This window comes from Orycteropus afer, unplaced genomic scaffold (genome assembly GCF_000298275.1).
Source record: "Orycteropus afer afer isolate SDZICR_OR568_19922 unplaced genomic scaffold, OryAfe1.0 scaffold00054, whole genome shotgun sequence".
Taxonomy (NCBI): domain Eukaryota; kingdom Metazoa; phylum Chordata; class Mammalia; order Tubulidentata; family Orycteropodidae; genus Orycteropus; species Orycteropus afer.
This window is the reverse complement of record NW_006921641.1, coordinates 11,422,955-11,442,953: the sequence shown is the minus strand read 5'-3', so window position 1 is coordinate 11,442,953 and position 19,999 is coordinate 11,422,955. Positions and strand designations below refer to the sequence as shown.

Genomic DNA, 19,999 nt, shown 5'->3' with positions numbered 1-19,999 from the left:
TTCATTCAGCAGCTATCTGAGTGAAGAAATGCCTCTAGCTCTGGTGGGCCAGGAGCAGGAGGCAGAGCTGGACCCAAGTTTGAGGGTCTTTCACCCAGCCCCTAGAGCCTGGTACTTTGAACTTGGACTGAAAGCCTCCAAACTGTGAGAGAATAAACTCCTGTTTGTTAAGGCCATCCCATTTGTGGTATATTCTTGTCAGAGTGGTACTAGGTAACCAGAACACATGCCTTTTTTAAAATCTAACTTTGACATCAAGGGAGCTATGTAAAACGTAACTAATGCTTCTAAATTCACTTGTTCCAGTATCCAATTAAAATCTCTTGAGAATTAAGCAATCATTTCCTGACTTCCCAAAGATTAAATTTAAATGCTTGAGTAATCATGAGCCTTATCTCTCAAGCTATCACTTTTAATTGGCAGCATGTAAAAGGATAACATTGAGTTAGCCTATTGACATCATAGTCTATTGCCATGGAAATGTAAACATGGATTTGTGTTAAGCTTGTCTGAAAGCATGTTTTAGGGGTACAGAGAGACTAGAAGGGAGATAGGAAATAAATTATGTGAAAAATGTATCCTATTGGTGTACCCTAGAAGCTCAAGACCTTTAGTGATATCATCCTTTAAAGACCACCTATACAGTGATGACTCTCAAATTTATCTCTGGGCTAGACCACTTCCCTGAACTCTGTCTACTTGACTTCTTTGCTGGGATGTCTAACAGGCACCTCAAACCTCACATGTCCTCCCTGAACTCCTGATACTGCCCTCCTCGCTCTGCTATTAATCTTCTGCATCTCAGCAAAGGTCAATTTTCCTTTCCAGTTGCAAAGGTCACAGAACTTGGAGTAATCATTGAGTGAGCTCTTGTTGTGGTTGTTGTTGTTATGTGCCGTCGAGTCGGCCCCGACTCATAGCGACCCCTCCTTGGGTTTCCGAGGCAGTATCACTATGGAAGTAGGATTGCCCAACCTTCCTTCTGAGGAGTGGCTGGTGGGTTTGAACCGCCAGCCTTCTGGGTTAGCAGTCAAGTGCTTTAGCCACTATGCTACCAGAGCTCCTTATTCCTCGACAAATCCTGACTCTGAACTGATTTATTTTCTGCTCACCTCCCTTCAGTCTATTCATACATAGTCCCCAGATTAATTCTTTTCAAATGTCAGATTGTTACTATTCTGCTTAAACCCTGCAGTAGTTTTGCCTTTCATTCAGAATATGACCCACTGTTCTTTATGTTCTTTATTTTCCTTCTCCTCACAAATTTGTTGTTCATTTAACATAACAGGCATTTTACTGCCTCTGGGCCTTTGCATATGTTGTTTCTTCTACCTGGAATGCTCTTCCCCAGGTATCTGTATGGTTTGCTTTCTCTTCTCCTTCAGGTCATTACTCAAAATCACCTGCTTAAGGTTTTCTGTGGCCAGCTATCTAAAATTACTATCCTTTCCCTGTTTTTCGCTTTTTCTCCTTAGCATTTACCCAACATACTATTTACTTATTTATATTGATACTGCCCATCTACTCCACTAGAATGTAAGCTCCATTGGGCTGGAATATTTGTCTGTGTTATTCATTGCTGTATTCTTAGCACCTAGGGGAGTACATGATACACCATATAAACAATAACATTTGTTGAATGAGTAACTAAAAAATGGTTGATATGTCATAAGAAATAAGGATTATTAATCTTCCTTGATAAAAGTATGATTAAACATGACCTATGAGCCTAATGTCTAAGAACCCTAATTTTTGTTGGAAATCTCTGTTGGAAGGAACTTCTGACTATTTTCCACAAGAACAGGCTTGATTTCTTTTATCTTAGTAATGTGGAATTTCACAGATGAGTGTTCAGGAAGTAAAGAATAATGATAAATACAGATAGGGATTAAATAATGTCCATTGTTTGCCATATTGGCTGAGCTAATGATTTTTAAAAAAATTTATTACACAGAGTTTACTATTCATAGAAGACTGAAATTAGAAATGAAAGAAAACATGCTGCTCATTGACTGAATTAACAGTGTCTGGGATCTGCTGGTTCAAACTCATCAGCCACTCCTTGGAAGGAAGGCTGGGCAATCTACTTCTCTAGTGATACCACCTCAAAAACCCAAGAAGGGGTCACTATGAGTTGGATCCAACTTGAAAGCAGTGAGTTTGTTCTTTTTTTTGGCACACAGTAATCTAATACATAAAGTGAGTTGGAGTTGGATGCTGTTCTGGTTACCTAGTGCCGCTCTGACAAGAATATACCACAAATGGGATGGTTTGAACAAACAGGAGTTCATTCTCTTACAATTTTGGAGGCTAGAAGTCTGAGTTCAAAGTGCCAGGCTCTGTGGTCTGGGTGAAAGCCTTCAACCGTGGGGTCCAGCTCTGCCTTTTGCTCCCGGCCCATTGGAGCTACAGGCTTTTCTTCACTCAGACAGCTGCTGGCTGCTGAGGCTGCCAAGCCCAAGACTGACAAGTAAAAAGGCACAGTCTGATGTTACCAAACCACATGGCAGGCCATTAATTCAAGTCCATTGAAAGTCCCGAGGTCGGCAGAGCATGGCAGCCTGCTGAACAATGACATGGCTACATACAGGGTTCAAGTGTGCCATAAGCTAAAGACCATTCCCCAAGGGTTCTCCTTATATACAGAAAGCAGACCATATCCCTAAGGCAGCTACTCAGCTGCTCATAGTAGATTCCCCCATGGCATTGATTACCAGTCTCATCATGGGAAGTACTACTACATCCAGCTGCCCAGCCACTCAACCAGGCCTAGCCAAGTTGACACAAAAACTTAACTACCACAGATGGCATCTGTGTACACCCCATGATGAGACTGGTAATCAACTTCATGGGGTTATCTACTGTGAGCAGCTGAGTAGCTACCTTTGGGTATGTGGTCTGCTTCCCATATATAACCAGGAGCTTTGGGAATAGTCTCTAGCCTATGGCACACTTGGACCCTGCATGTAGCCATGTTGTTGCTCAGCAGCCTGCTATGCTCTGTCGTCCTTGGGGCTTACAATTGGACTTAAGTTAACGGCCTGCTATGTGGTTTGGTAACATAGGGACTGTGCCTTTTGACTTGTCAACCTTGGGCCTTCTCAGCCTCAGCAGCCAGCAGCTGTCTGAGTGAGGAAACGTCTCTAGCTCCAGTGGGCCGGGAGCAGAAGGCAGAGCTGGACCCCAAGGTTGAGGGGTGTTCACAAAGCCCCTAGAGCCTGGCACTCTGAACTTGGACTTAAAGCCTCCAAATTGTAAGAATAAACTCCTGTTTAAGGCTATCCCATTTGTGGTATATTTCTTGTCAGAGCGGCACTAGGTAACCAGAACACCATCCAAGATAGTTACTGAGGTAGTTTTAGTTTTACAGTGATTTCTACAGTGTAGACACGGGTGTACAGGCTATAGTCAAATTTAGGAATAAAATAAGTAACAGTAATGAAGACGCTATCTGTGTAACTAAAAATGACAAATCCTTAGTTGTAATTTCTTTTTGACTTATGAAGTAAACACCCATCACTAATTAGCTGTGTGAATGTAGGTGAATCTTTTAACTTCTTTTAGTTAATCTATGAAGTGTGGAGGATGGGCTAATAGACCTCAATGATCCTTCCAAGTTTAAGTATTATGTATTTTTTTTTTTAACTTTAAGGTTAATCACTGTAGTTGGCAGAATAATGGTTCCTCAAGGATGTACAGCAGTGGTGCAAATGGTTAATGCATTCAGCTGCTAACCTAAAGGTTAGAGGTTCAAGTCTACCCAGAGGCACCTCAGAAGAAAGGCCTGGTGATCTTCTCCTGAAAAATTAGTCATTAAAAACCTATGAAGCACAGTTTTACTCTAATACACATGGAGTCACCATGAGTCACAGTCAACCTGATGGCAACTGGTTGGTTAAAGATATCTATGCCCTACCTCTGGAACCTGTGACTGTTATGTGACCTGGCAAGGGGGATATTAAAGAGTGCTAATTAGCAGACCTCATAACAAAGAGATTATCTTGAATTATTATGGGTGGGCCCAATGTAATCACAACAGTATAATGTGGAAGATGAAGGCAGAAGGGAGAGAGAATAATGCAATGTGAGAAAGACTTGAGCAGCCATTGCTGGCCTTGAAGATGGCGGAAGGGGCCATGTGTAAAGGAATGCAGGCAGCCTTTAGAAGCTGGAAAAGGCAAGAAAACAGATTATCTCCAGAGACTCAAGTAAAAAAGAGCCCTGCTGACACCTTAATTCTATCCAGTAAGACCTATGGTAGACTTCTGACCTCCAAAACTATAAAATAATAAATCTGTGTTATTTAAGCCATTTGGTTTCTGGTCTTCAGTATGGCAGCAGCAGGGAACTAATACAATCACAGTATGTTTCCATAGTGGTACAGGTGGACCCAAGTTCATGACAGAGGCAGGGTTTTAAATAAAAATCTTATATCCAGGTATTCTATGAAGATCTTCAGAGCCAGAAGTAATGAGAAATCATGAAGTTTGTCAAAAAGCTGCACAACAGGAGAATAAAATTTTTAAATAAAAAGTTAAAAAGTTTCACAAGATGAGTAGGAGCCCAGATATTTTATGAAGTAAAGAAAATGGCGAGAGAAGAGAAATTAAGTTATCCAAAATGTAAGACTTTCTTTTCTGAGCCTCAGTTTACTGTACTATCAACTGAGGAGCTTTGGGGCTAGAATAAATCTCTAAATTCCTCTAACCCTGAAATAAGATGAAAAAATCTTGACAGACGCTAAGATGTGCCTTTGAGCCCTGTCCCCAAATTTGAAGAATATTCAATTTAGGAAGTATCATAGCTATCTTCAGCGTCTGATGGGCAAGCTTCACAGAAAGCTTAGTTTGCTGAGCAAGAAAGTGTTTGTGAATTTTAACTGACACTTTTATTCAGCTGTGGTACATGGGAAAATTGTTTAACTTCCTTACCTTCTGCCTCTTCATCTATAAAAGTACAGTAAACAAAAGTACAGTAAAAGTTTAGCTAGATGGATTTTTCAAAGAGATTTATTTTAGCTGTCTGAAGGTCTATTCATTTCTGCAACTAAACTTTTATTTAAAATACTTTTGATGAAACTATTTCTAAAATGAAATGTATGCCCTACTTTTATACAAAGTCTAATGAGTACTACATTACCTTTCCTTGCAGAGTCATCACTAATAACATCAACTACTATACTAAGCCTTAAGACAGTGATACCCTAGACAGTGGTCAGCAAACTATGGTCTGCAGGCTGTTTCTGCAAAGCCTTGGGAACTAAGAATGGTTTTTACATTTTTAAAGGGTTTTAAAAAAGGAATATTTGACTAAGACCATATGTGAGCCACAAAGCCTGAAATATTTATCATCTGGCTTTTTATAGGAATGTTTGTAAGCCTCCTTTCTAAATGTCCAGAGACTAGATTGAGCTTCATGTTCTGTCACGAAAAGAAATATATCTTGTAAGAGTGTATGACAAGATAGCAGGTGAAATATCTGTGAGAAAATAAAGACCACTGAAGTGAAGATGACTTGAAGCATCAAAGACTATAGCCTTCAGTATGGATTACATCTCAACATAAAGAAAAAAGATCCTCATAACTGGACCAATAAGCAACATCACGATAAACAGAGAAAAGATTAAAGTTGCCAAGGTTATTTCATTTTACTTAGATTCACAATCAGCATCCACGGGAGCAGCAGTCAAGAAATCAAACAACGTATTACCCTGGGCAAATCTGCTGCAAAAGATTTCTTTTAAGTGTTTTAAGAGCAAAGATGTCACTTTGAGATCCAAGCCATGATATTTTCAATAGCCTCTTATGCATGTAAAAGCTAGACAATGAATAAGGAAGATCGACCAAGAATTGATGGATTTGAATTGCAGTATTGGTAAAAACCAAAACCAAACTCACTGCCATCAAGTCAATTCCAACTCATGTTGTTGTTGTTATGTGTCGTCGAGTCGGCCCCGACTCATAGTGAACCCTCCTTGGGTTTCCGAGGCAGTATCACTATGGAAGTAGGACTGCCCAACCTTCCTTCTGAGGAGTGGCTGGTGGGTTTGAACCGCCAGCTGTCTGGTTAGCAGGCAAGTGTCTTAGCCACTATGCTACCAGAGCTCTCACAGTGAGTTGGAAACTTTTGGGTTTTCGAGGCAGTAAATCTTTACTGAAGTAGATCCCCGTCTTCCTTCCACGGAGTGGCTGGTGGGTTTGAACTGACAACCTTCTGGTTAGCAGTCAAATGCCTTACTTAGGCACTTCGCCACCAGAGCTCCTAGCTTGTGCTAGGTAAAGGGAACACCCTCAACAAGATGGATACTGTGATGGGCTAAAATACGGCAACAATTTTAAGGATGGTGTAGGAACAGGTAGCGTTTCGTTCTGTTGTGCACAGTTGTTGTTGTTGTTGTTATGTGCTGTCGAGTCGGACCCAACTCATAGCGACCCCTCCTTGGGCTTCCCAGGCAGTATCACTACGGAAGTAGATTGCCCCATCTTCCTTCCGAGGAGTGGCTGGTGGGTTTGAACTGCTAGCCTTCTGGTTAGCAGTCAAATGCCTTAGGCACTACACCACCATTTAGGGAGTTCATGGGTGGGGCAAATTGTTAAGCACTCAGCTACTAACTGAAAGGTTGGCAGTTTGAACCCACTCAGAGGTACCATGAAAGAAAGGCTAGGCAATCTGCTTCCGAAAGGTCACAGCCTTAAAAATGCTATGGAGCACAGTTCTATTCTGTACATGTGGGTTGTCATGAGTTGGAATTGACACAACAGCAAATAGTTTGATTTGGTTTTGGTTTACTGACATTTAAAATTCTTTCCCTGCTTGCTGTTGTTACACACTATCCTACCTCACTCTCATGTTTTCAGCAATCATTACACTTGCCCTAGCAGTCTTACTCCCCTTCTTTCTTTAAAAAAAAAAAACAACACCTCAAACCCCAAGGGAGTTTCTTTACAGAAGTAGATTGCCCCATCTTCCTTCTGAGGAGTGGCTGGTGGGTTTGAACCGCCAGCCTTCTGGTTAACAGTTAAATGCCTTAGGCACTAAGCCACCAGAACTCCTTTCTAATGTGCGTTTGGAAACTTGATAACCTTGCATATAAACCTTTTAAGAAAAGTAAAGTAAAACTAAATTGATTATGTGAAGACCCCAAATTATCTTCTGAGTAAATTACAAGTGGCTTAGAGCAAGTATTTGGTTTGGTTTGGTTTTTGATTAACTTATGGCTTTTTTACTTCCACGTTCTCTGCTGTAATTAGGAAAAATCAAGATTTCAGGACAGATGAGGTCTAATGATTATTTTCATAATGTAAAAATATCACAATCAAATACAAATCAGAACATATCTGAAGAGCTATTTACCAAAATATTAAACAGAAGTAATCTTAGTAGAATTTTCTTTATAATTTTTGGAAAATCTGATTTTTCTTTCAATGGACATATATTACTTTAACAATCAGAAACAAAATTGAAGAGAAATTAAAACAATCAGCTCATCCAATCTCACCAACCTAACTTGTTTTCATTTAGTAATTTTCATTATTTGATCATGTTTTTTTGTTATGGTTGTAAATATAGTACTTTTTTTTTTTATTGGTGCGTTTTAATTTCCGTTGCTATTAGGTAACCCATGGCTTACATAATACTAAAACATAACCTGGAAATATGGAATGCCAACTATTAATATATGAAAGATGAATGATTGTCGTTTTCACCTCTGCTTGACTCTTTTATTTTGATACAACATGTTTAGATGAATACTACCCAACTTGAATAGTGTTACGGCTTACAAAATATTTTACTTCATTCACTCCTCACCAACAACCCTGTGAGGTAGGCCCATTTTACAGAAAATCAGGTAAATTGACTTGGGCAGTCATTTGACTAGTCAGGGGAAGAACTCAACATCCTAGTCAACAAAATAGAAGCAGCAAGTCTTTGGAGATGCTTACAGTAACAATGAATCCTGAGAATCTACGTTCCTTCACCTGATTACCACCTTACACATTTAAATTCAGCCTCTTCCACCATAGAAAAATAGGCTGCAGGCTCACAACAAAAACACTCTTCATCCCCCAAAGACCCAGTGCTAATAGAGCGGAAAGAGCACAGTTCGCCCGCTCCTCCGAGCCGCACACTGAGTACTGGCCTCAGACTAACCTGACCAGGTCGGTCATGCAGGAGCCCACCACTACCACCGCCGCCACCTGCTCCTGCCACTGCTTCCCAGGTTCCCCAGACGCAGCCATTGCTAACAGAAGGTGTTCTGCAACCCGGACGTTGACCTTCGCCCTTTGCCCGACCCCGTAACCACAGACGCCGCTTCTACACAAACGATGCGGGCCTTTCAGACGCCAAAACGAGGCGCCTCCCTGAATGCCCGAAATAACCCCGCCCACGAACTGCCCCTGTTCTTCCAGGAATTGTCTTCTTCCACCGCCTCTCGTTACAGAGCCCTGCTTATATTTCTAGACTCGGCGCTCCTCTCCAACCACAAGATAAGCGTTGAGGAAGGGACTTTCAGGCACCGTGGAGACGCCTTTCCCAGCTCCGGCTTCGCGTGGCGCGGGGGCGCGCACGTCGCCCAGCTCCTGCGCCGCAGAGGGGACGGGGCGGGACGTCAGGGTAGCGCGCACGCATCTGGCCCGTGGTGCGCGCGCAGGTCTGTGTGTCGGTCGGGGGCGCGCTCGGGTAACCCGTACCCCACGTAGTTGCCGGTTACCGATCGGACTAAGTTCCAGGTACCTGGACCCGGGCTGGTGCGGGGAGGTTGGATCCTGAGTCGCACAGGTGGCGCTGAGGACCGTGGTATAAATATGGCCGGAGGGCTTGCCTCCTCTTCCTCTAGAGAAGGCCACCGTTGCAAAGATGCTCTGCTCACCCTCATCACGCTGCTCCCCTCAAGAATAAGCCACCAGGACCAGAGTCTTCTTTCTCCTTATCTGCCTTATGCCTGGTCCCTGATTAGAACCAGGATCCTTCCAACTTTCCGCCTGATAAGGGGAAATCATACAATTTGGGAGAAGGGGGAGTGCCTCCTTATAGATGTCCTTTAGAGTGTGGGGTGGTCATTTTTTGCCCCGAGCCGGCTTAGCTTTCTTGAATGTTGCCCTTTGGAGAAATTGCTTCCCCAGTGTAACTCCCTCGTGCGCTGTATGACGTTGACGTGACGCAGCAGGACGCCACCTCTTTCCGTTCCATGACGTCAGCTGGACACATGTTTCCGTGTTTGTCATCCTATCTTGATTACAAGAATTTGGACGCTGCTTTAGACGTCTTTGTATTCCCCAGACCTCAAAAGGACTTTATGTGACTATTTTTGGGGCAGCAGACCTTTAAAAATTGTGTTACTGAATTTTCCTTGTGTAATACGTCAAAACCAGGAAATAGAAATTGTGCAACTCAAGGGAGTGGGCTCAGAGTAAAGTTTTGCCCATTAGGATTTATTATAGTGCTACAATATGTTAAAGTTAACATTGAGGGTTAATTCTTTGTACATGTCCCAGGTGGCGGCACCAAAGGACCAGCATCTTGGCTACTCAATATTCTCCGCTTTTGGTGTCCAAATATTTTTTCCTCTCCTTTAGAGAAGTCACAACACCTCAGACTTGAAGCGGATTTTAGTGCTGCATGAATGTTGCCCGGCCACAAATAGTATTATAGCTGTTACGCAAACAAAACAGAAGTTCATTCCCTTAAGTGTCATTCTGAGATCATGACATTTACTGAATTGGAATGCCTTGTTGTCACCTTTCATATGCAATAGCTTGGATTCTAGAGCAGGTCTGTTCTGTTTACATTTGACTAGTGAATCACTCAGGCTGGCTTCAGCATTAGTCTAATTTGTTGGTTGTGGAGCGGCCATCAATTTCAATTCATGACTTCGGTCTGTTTAAATTTTATGAGATGTACATACTTCAAACTACAAGAACAAGAAGATAAATTCATCTTGATGCTTTTTTCTTTGATAATCAGAGTTGTAATTTATTTGAGATGAAAATGGATATAGTGGACTTTGAGAGAAAGCTGGATTTGAACTCTGACCCTCTGCTTGCTAGAATTGTGACCTTGTACAAGTTACTTAATCTTGCTGAACTTTAGTAGTATTTTTTTTTTTTTTAAATCTGTAAAATTGGAACACTTATTAACCAGGGAACAAGGTTGTTTGGGGAATGTAAATGAAATTATAGACAGGAGGTGAATAGTATCATGCCTGATAGTGAGTAGGTGTTCAGGATGTGCTGGTTCTGTTTTGTTTGTTTTGGTAGAAGTGATAGATAAAATAGTAACAGGTATTGTGGGAAAAAAACAATAATAGGTATTTTGTGGAAGAATAATTCTGTAATGTGGGTGAGATCCTTTTGCTCTTTCCTGAGATGTGTATTTCTGTTTTGCATATGATCTAGATAAGCATCCCTTCATGAGCTATGACATCAGTGGATAGAAATAAAGGTGGAAATGTTGCAGAATAGGAGAAAATTTGGACCCAAATGATTCATACAGTTCAAGACAAGTAATAAAGCTATATTAACCAAGGAGCCCTGGTGGCACAGTGGTTAAGAGCTCAGCTGCTAATCAAAAAATCAGTGGTGGAAGCCACCAGATGCTCCACGGGAGAAAGATGAAGCAGTCTGCTACTGTAAAGATGACAGCCTTGGGAACCTGATGGGGCAGTTCTGCACTGCCCTATAGGGTTGCTGTGAGTCCCAATGGACTCAATGGTACACAACAATGATCCATATAATCTGTATAATGGGAATTATAATATCTGCCTTAAAACCTAGGGTTGTGAATTCTTATCAACTACAACAATGTATATGTTGTTGTTGTAATGTGCTGTCCAGTCGGATCCGACTCATAGAGACCCCTCCTTGGGTTTCCGAGGCAGTATCACTACGGAAGTAGATTGACCCATCTTCCTTCTGCGGAGTGGCTGGTGGGTTTGAAACGCCAGCTTTGTTAGCAGTCAAGTGCCTTAGGCACTATGCTACCAGAGCTCCCCAATAATGTATATGGAAAGATTAAAAAAATGGTGAAGTATTATAAAATGTACATGATTTTTATGATGGATAATACAGTGCAATAGGTTTTTTATCTTACTTTATAATGACATATTGGGATGGTAGAAGAAGAAGGTCATTAGAGGAGCCTGTGACTTGGGAACTAAAGTAGGAAACTTTACCACCCCCCAAAATATTTCTGAGTCTCATCAATATATGATTAAGATTGACATTTCACTCTTATTCTTTGAAAGGTCACTGTAATCTTTCCATTTATTACTATCTGAAATGATAAATTATAGGTACTTGTTTGCAGCATTTATTTTTACAAGGTTCTGTAAGTTGCATGTGCCATAATATATGAAAACTACAACCAGAACATCATTTACTTGTAATTGTAAATTGCTGGAGATTAACTGGCTTTTGATGTGGGATTATCTTTTCAGATTAAGGAAGAAGATGATCATTTAAATTGATTCATCACCTCTGAAAGTAGAGGCTTTTATTTAGAGACCTATTAAGAGGAATTCGTGTACTTCCTCCTCAGCCCCATGAGTTTCTAATAGTTTAAATATGATTTATTGGTTTTACTTTTGTCATTTCAAGTGTAAGAATTTATTAATGTCTTAAAGTCAAAGACTAATTAAAATGAGATCCATATTTGCCTGTAGTACTTCATTATATCTGGATAGGTGTTTGTGTTCATGATTTAATTGTAAGTAGATATTTGCTACATTTATTCTTCATATATATTATACCCTATCACATTTTCTTGTGGGCATTTTATCTTCTTTCCAGCTCTAAATATTTCTCAAATGTTTGTCTATCTATCTATCTATGTATGTATTTATTTACTTATGTTTACTGAGTTGTTAGTGTGTGCTGGATACTTTTGTTATATATTAGGGATTCAAGACATATCCCCTGCAGGGGAGAGATGACAGAAGCAGGTAATTATAATACTATGAAGGGATAGTTATTAAGAGAGGAATATCGGAAGCAAATAAATTCTAGTAAATAACAATTGCAAGCAGGTTTCGCTTAGTCTAGAGTTTCATATAATATTAGCAATCCAGTTCTTACTCTTTGTGTTGACACAGAGGGGGGATTCCTGACCCAATGTATGTGTGTTTTTGTGTTAGGAGGAGAAGGTTGTTAGCCTCAACGGAAGTGATCCTGCCAGTAGTAAGATGGAGAAGGATAGCACTGAGTAGAGTGTGGCAGTGTAAAAAACAGAATTGAAAAGGAGTAGGGAATTGTATTTCAAGGATTACCTCTGATCCTGAGAAGTACTTGTGTCGTCTGTGTCCTAAGCATCTGAGAAGCAGGGAGATGGTTTCTTCTGGAGGATCTCTGGAAGAGAATGTAATAAAAACAGGAAATGCAGAACAAACTTCTCTGTGCTGTACCAGTTTTCAGGAAGCTTGTTCATCTAGATCCTTGGATACTCTGATCACTATTCTTTGCTTTTACTTTCAGTGGCAATTTGCAAGTCAAGTTAAAATGTCCCCAGAAGTGGCCTTGAACCGAATTTCTCCGATGCTCTCCCCATTCATATCTAGTGTGGTCCGGAATGGAAAAGTGGGACTGGATGCTACAAACTGTTTGAGGATAACTGACTTGAAATCTGGGTATGTACCAGAACAAATTCAACATCTAACTAATGATAAACCTTTCTCACCAGACTCGTAATTGAACACAACAGAAATTCATTAAGTCTTGATCTAATCACTTGTTGATGCAGTTGGTTTTGTCGAGTTCTCGGTATTTTATGTTTCAAGTTATTTTATCTGTGTTGTGGAACATTGCTATAACCTAAATGTTGATGTCTTTTTTTTGGCAGTCTTGTTAAAAGTGTGCTGTGTTAAGGAGCTCTGGTAGCATAGTGCCTAAGGCAAACCCACCAGCCACTCCTCGGAAGGAAGATGGGGCAATGTACTTCTGTAGTGATACTGCCAGGGAAACCCAAGGAGGGGTCACTAGGAGTCGGGTCCGACTCCATGGCACATAACAACAAAAACAACATGTTATTTTAAGCATGTGGGTTTTTCATTCATTGCTTGTTTTCTTATTATGGCTGCTGTAGACTTGTTGCTGTTGCTGTTATCTTGCATCGAATCATCTCTGACTCAAAGCGACCCCTCCTTGGGTTTCTGAGGCAGTATCACTACGGAAGGAAATTGCCCAATCTTCCTTCTGAGGAGTGGCTGGTGGGTTTGAACCGCCAATCTCCTGGTTAGCAGTCAAGTGCTTTAGGCACTATGCCACCAGAGCTCCCGAGCATACACTATAAGAGTTGGTTTTGAGATTCTGAATCATTGATAATCACTCCTAATATAAAAATTACAGTTTTATTGTTAATTGTCATGAGTTGATTCTGACCCATGGTGACTCCATAGAGTTTTCAAGACCTGATCTGTCTTCTAAAGTGCCTTTAGGTGGGTTCAAACCACCAACCTTTTGGTTAGTAGTTGAGCGCTAAACCATTTGTGCCACTGAAATTTATAATAGGTAACCATAATGAGTCATTCTTCACAATGTGGTTGAAACAGCAAACTCTCAAGCCTAGAACTGTATTTTAAAAAAGCTTTTCGTTTGGAAATAATTGTAGACTTACCGAAAAGTTACAAAAATACTATAGGAAATTAATATCGTTACAATACTATTAATTGATCTATATAGGCTTTATTTGAATTTTACCAGTTTTCCACTTTTTCTGGTCCAGCATCCAGTCTGGAATTGTTTGCTCTTATGTCAATTTTGACTCACAGCTGCTCTGTATGGCAGAGTAGAACTGCCCATAGAGTTTGCAAGGCTGTGATCTTATTAGGAGCTCCAGGTCTTTTCCCCCTTGGATTTGCTAGATGGGTTTGAACTGCCAACTTTGGGTTAACAGATGAACACTTTACCACTGTGCCACCAGGACTCATTCCAATATAGGCAATCTCCGAGTTGCGAATAAGATCTGTTCCTACTTGTGTTTTTAAGAATTTGTAGGTAAATTGTGACAGTTGCATATGGTTCTCTTTAGTGCAAGGAAAAGAAGTTCTAGTCGGTATAGTGATTAAGGCATTTGGCTGCTAAACAGGAGGTCTGTGGTTCAAACCCCCAAGTTGCTCTGTAGAGGAAAGGTGGGGCAGTCTGCTTCCATAAAGATTTATAGCTTTGGAGACCCAATGGGGGTACTATGAGTTGGAATTGACTTGATGGCAGTGAGTTTGTTTTGTTTTTTTTTCAGTGCAAGGAAAGGCTGGAAGACTTTTCAATGATTTAAAAGCTGCACATGCAGCAAATGAATGTGATTGTGATGAAGAATTTGTTGCGAGTAGTGATTGATTCAGTCGTTTTAAATTGGGGATGAAATACCACATAGCATTTAGTCGCATGCATCCTTTGTTGTTGATAAGTGCTGTTGACTCAGTTCTGACTAATGGGGACTCCATGTGTGTAGAATAGAACTGCTTCATAGGGTTTTCAAGGCTATGGCCTTTTGGAAGTAGATTGCTGGCATGTCTTCTGAGGTGCCTTTTGGAGGGTTTGAACTGCCAGCTTTCAGATAGTAGTCAAGGGCCTAACTGTTTGCACCACCCAAGGACTCCAATCATATCTACTTAGTCTCCTCAATATGTGACAGTTCTTCAGTCTTTGTCTTTCATACCTTAACACTCTTCAAGACACTTGAAGAGTGTTTAAGTTCAATTATTAAAAACCAAACCAAACCAAATAATAAAACAGCTCTCATTATGGGTTTGTGTAGTATTTAGTACTGATGAGAGTGAAAATAAGCACTCCCCCCTGCCAAGATTACCACAGAAGTGATGTACTACTTTTAGTACTTCATATCCAGAAGTACATGGTGTTTGTATGTCTTATTACTGGTATTAACTTTGTTCACTTGGTTAAGGTTGAGTCTACCAAGTTTCTTCAATGTTGTTGTTGTTTGCTGTCGAGTCGGCCCCGAGTCATAGCGACCCCTCCTTGGGTTTCCGAGGCAGTATCACTACGGAAGTAGGATTGCCCAACCTTTCTTCCGAGGAGTGGCTGGTGGGTTTGAACCGCCAGCCTTCTGGTGAGCAGTAAAGTGCCTTAGGCACTATGCTACCAGAGCTCCTTCAATGTAGAGTTAACTAATTTGAAAAGCCAGACTGAATGAATGAGTCCCATGCATGGTCTCCACTTCACAGTCCTCACTTCCTGCTATCATTTATTATCTTGGAAAGCTTGTCTAAGCACCTGGTCTGCTGCTTGATTAAATGGCACAGAAATTCCAAGCAAGTAAAAAAATTAAAAAGTCAATTTTCAATCTCTGACTGTTGTAAGGATGGAAGTTTATTTCTAAATCTCCTGTTAAGTGTTAACTTTCAGATTCAAAGTGGCAAGATGTAGCGTTAAAACTTTCTTCCTTTCAACTCCACCAGAATTCTCTCTACTGCATTACCATTAACACCAAACACCAGGCTACCGATAAACACATAAACACCTGAGAGGACCAGATGGGGGTCAGTGAGCAGAAGTCCATTCTAGACTGAGGATAGATTCAGCGCAGGCTAATCTTGGACAGATACCGGTGATACAGAATACCTGCAATCCTTAGAGAAACAATAGAAGACAGACACAGAGCAGTCCCTCCCAGACACCCAGACACTATGGGAGAGAGCTCCAATGGATCTACCATCTCAGCACCATAGTACTTGGGGACACCAGACTCAATTGGCACAACAAAATATATAAAAGCCTTGTTCCTCATCCTACATTGGTGAGTAGCGACTGGGGTCTTAAAAGCTTTCAAGAGGCAATCCAAAATGTACCTAATGATCTCGTAGCGTCAGAAGCGAAGAAGAGGAGTGTAAAAAAAGAAATAATTTTTTTTTTTTTTTTTTAGAATAATCAGCACAAGGTTGGTCCCTATGAGGAGGAGGTTAAAGATGTTCCAAGTATCCAACTTTTCCAAACTGCTGTACTACTCCATCATCTCTAACATCTCTGCTTCTCTACTTCTCCTCCCCTCAGTACTCTTCCTTCTGTCTTAGGGTCTGTATTTCACTGTAATGTCTCACAAAACTCACAAACAGCCATGAAAATGGCTCACACAGTGGTGGAGAGTGGTGCTGGCATGTCCAAAATCCATGGGTCAGGCTTTGGTCTGGAGGTTCTTTTTATTCATTTGTTGCAGGGGCTGATGAACCCAGAATGGCAGGTTAGACAACTGGCTGCTGTCTCAAATGTCAAGTGCCAGGGGTGAGATGATGATGAATGAGATACAGTATCCAGAACAAGAGAAAGAACTTTACTAGGGCATTTCACATCTGTGAACTCAAGATACAGCCCACCCTAATCCTGCCTTATCAATGCAACAGACAACTCGCCCCAAGATTCAATTATAATCACAGGTATAAACCAAACCAAACCAAATGCACTGCCGTCAAGTTGTTTCTGACTCATAGTGACCCCCACTGGGTTTCTGCAGTGATAAATCTTTATAGAAGTAGATTGCCTGGTCTTCCTTCTGTGGAGTGGCTGGTGGTTTTGAACCACCAGCCTTCTGGTTAGCAGTCAAATGCCTTAGGCACTAGACCACCAGAGCTCCTTAACCGCGGGCATGTTGTTGTTGTTGTTTTGTGCCATCGAGTCGATCCTGACTCATAACGACCCCTCCTTGGGTTTCCGAGGCAGTTATCACTGCGGAAGTAGATTGCCCAACCTTCCTTCCAAGGAGTGGCTGGTGGGTTTGAACCACCAGCCTTCTGGTTAGCAGTTAAGTGCCTTAGCCACTATGCTACCAGAGCTCCTTTAACCACAGGCATAGGAAGATAGTATTTACAGTACTTCACAGAGTGGTGGGGGACTCTGGCTAGAAGGGCCATATTAAGCAATTCATTGTACTGCAAAGAGTTATTAGTAACGTGTGATAGGTATGCAGATTGCACAGCTTTGGTTACTGAAAGCAAAGAGGACATGAAGCACTTACTGATGAATATTAAAGACCTTCAGTATAGATTATACCTTAACATAAAAGAAAACTCTTCACAACTGGACCAGTAAGTGGCATCATGATAAATGGAGAAAAGACTGAAATTGTCAAGGATTTCGTTTTACTTGGACCCACAATCAACCACGTATTGCACTGGGCAGATGTGTAGACCAAAAAAAAAAAACAAACTTACTGCCATCAAGTTGATTCTGACTCATAGTGACCCCAATTGGGTTTCTGAGGCGGTAAATATTTGCAGGAATAGATTGCCCAGTCTTGCTTCTGCGGAGTGGCTGGTGGGTTTGAATCACCAACCTTCTGGTTAGCAGTCAAGTGCCTTAGGCACTATGCAACTCAGAGCTCCTTCAGCTCTGCAAAAGATCTCTTTAAATTGTTCAAAAGCAAAGATGTCACTTTGAGGACTAAAGTGTACCTGACCCAAGCCATAGTATTTTCAGTCACCTCATTTGCATGTAAAAGCTGGATAATGAATAAGGAAGACTAAAGAAGAATTGATGCTTTTGAGTTGTTGGAGGAGAATATTGAATACAACAGAGTGCCAGAAGAACAAACGAATCTGTCATGGAGAAAGTACAGCCAGAGTACGTCTTAGAAGCATTCTTTACCTCTCATACTTTGCACATGTTAACAGGAGGTTCCAGTCCCTGGAGAAGGATATCATGCTTAGTAAAGTAAAGGGTCAGCAAAAAAGAGGAAGGTCCTGAACGAAATGGATTGACCCAGTGGCTGCAACATAGACTCAAACATAGCAACTATTGTGAGGATAGTGCAAGACTGGACAGTGTTTCATTCTGAGGCCTGATTCAGCAGCACCTAACAACCACAACAATGTGGTTGTACATGTCGGTGAATATACTAAAAATTATTAGATTGTATACCTTAAATACGTAAGTTATGTATTATTTACATTATATTTCAGTAAAGCTGTTTTTAAGAAGTCTGTCGGCAGGAGAATGAATTAAAAATCAAGGGCATTTTCGTACAATGAAATATGATACAGTTGTGCAAATAAATGAACTAGCACTCTCAGTTTAAACATAAATAAATATCATGAACTTAATACTGAGCAAAAAAAGCAAATTGCAGAAGAATACATATAGTAGGATATTATTTGTATAATTTCTTTAAACATGCAAAATAATGCTATAGACTCTTTCAAGAAAAGTTGCCAGGTAGTTGATTCCAACTCCTGGTGACACCATGTGTGCCAGAATAGAGCTGTGTTCCATCGTCTTTCAACAGAACTTCTGAGGTGCCTCTGGGTAGACTTGAACTGGTACTCTTTTGATTCACAGCTGAGGGCATTAACCATTTTCATCACGTGGGAATTCCACTGGTCCCACAAAATTGATTCTGACTCACAGTGAGCCCATGTGACAGTAGAACTGCCCCACTGGTTTTCTTGACTATAATCTTTGTGGGAGTAGATTTCCAGGTCATTTCCCTTCATAGTTGCTTGGTGAGTTGAATGCCAAGTTTTAGGTTAGCAGCCGAGCACTTAACCATTGTGCCACCAGGGCTCCTTCCACTTATACATAAAACCCACTGCCGTCGAGTTGATTCTGACTCATAGCGACCCCTATTGTGTTTCCAAGGCTGTAAATCTTTATAGAAGTAGATTGCCTCATCTTCCCCCCATGGAGCAGCTGGTAAGTTTGAACCACCATCATTCTGGTTAGCAGCCAAATGCCTTACCTACTGCACCACTTGTTGTTGTTATGTGCCGTCAAGTTGGACCCAACTCATAGCGACCCCTCCTTGGGTTTCTGAGGCAGTATAACTATGGAAATAGACTGCCCTATCATCCTTCTGAGGAGTGGCTGGTGGGTTTGAACTGCCAACCTTCTGTTTAAGCAGTCAAGTGCCTTAGCCACCCACTATGCTACCAGAGCTCCTACTGTACCACTAGAGCTCCTTTATTTATGTAGTGAATACATAAAATAGAAAGACATGCAGAGGGAGAATGGGAAATGAGATCAGGGAAGGGTATGGGGGAAGAAAGTGAAATGGAAAAATGGCAAGTGTACAACTAGATATTAAATTCTTAGAAGTTGCCCATCTTCAAAATTAAACTGTTATCTCCCAGGGCAACAGCTACCTTCCAGATACATGGCTAATAAAGAAAGGTTCAGCCTGCCGTATAGACTAATGCAGCTGAACTAAGACCAGTCTTTAAAGCTTGTAGTACTCATCTTTTAAAATTGCTCCAATTACTAATCAAGTACTTACACTGCGTATCTATTTTTAACTAAATAATGAAATTCAAAGCATGGACAAAAAATACAACAGGTAGTTGTGGGTGGATGAGATGCCACAGCAGATGCCCCAAACACAGCCATGTGCTAGTCTGGTTGAGTCATTCCAATTTGCTGAAAAAGAGTTTTTAAGGCTTAGTTGCCACAGGTTACAGTGAGACCTCTCTGCTTTCCTCCCTGTTATATTTGCCAGGCTTCATTCCAGAATGCTGAACAGACACTTACACATCTTCAAGATTAGAAAAGCCGCTAAGAATCTGACAAAATATGGCATCTTACAAGTAACAAATGCTTGTGATCAAATTCACTCAGAGCAGAGAAGCTAATAAACATTCAGTTGTTCTTGTCATCGTTAGGTGCCGTTAACTTCAATCTTTTATCTTTTTATCATGATGTTGCTTTTTGGTCCAATTGTGAGGAATTTTGTTTTGTTTATATTGAAGTCAGCCATACTAAATGCTGGCTCTGGTAGCATAGTGCCTAAGGCACTTGACTGCTAATCAGAAGGCTGGCGGTTCAAACCCACCAGCCACTCCTTGGAAGAAAGGTTGGGCAATCCTACTTCCAAGTGGATGATAGTGGTAGCCGGTAGCCGGGCACCATCTAGTTCTTCTGGTCTCATAGTTGTATAGGTTGCAGATCGGATGGTGTACCAGTCGCGAGGACTGATTGTTTCCATTAATTTTGGTTTTCTTCTTTCTTCTTTGCTCTTGATGAGGAGAGACCCATCGTTGCATCTAGATGGCAGCTTGCTAGCTTTT

At 41.1% G+C, this 19,999-nt stretch overlaps 2 protein-coding genes across 2 annotated transcripts in view; one reads left to right on the top strand and one right to left on the bottom strand.

The window, feature by feature from the left end:
- The window catches only part of RBKS (ribokinase), a 183,898-nt gene extending 175,658 nt beyond the window's left edge, over positions 1 to 8,240 (bottom strand). Inside the window, exon 1 of the mRNA XM_007938827.2 lies at positions 8,152 to 8,240. Within this exon, the coding sequence (XP_007937018.1) occupies positions 8,152 to 8,240 (89 nt within the window). The remainder of the gene's footprint in view (positions 1 to 8,151) is intronic.
- A 4,254-nt stretch (positions 8,241 to 12,494) lies between these two features.
- Positions 12,495 to 19,999, top strand: part of BABAM2 (BRISC and BRCA1 A complex member 2) — an 804,907-nt gene continuing 797,402 nt past the window's right edge. Inside the window, exon 1 of the mRNA XM_007938825.2 lies at positions 12,495 to 12,622. Coding sequence (XP_007937016.1) covers positions 12,495 to 12,622 — 128 coding nt within the window. The remainder of the gene's footprint in view (positions 12,623 to 19,999) is intronic.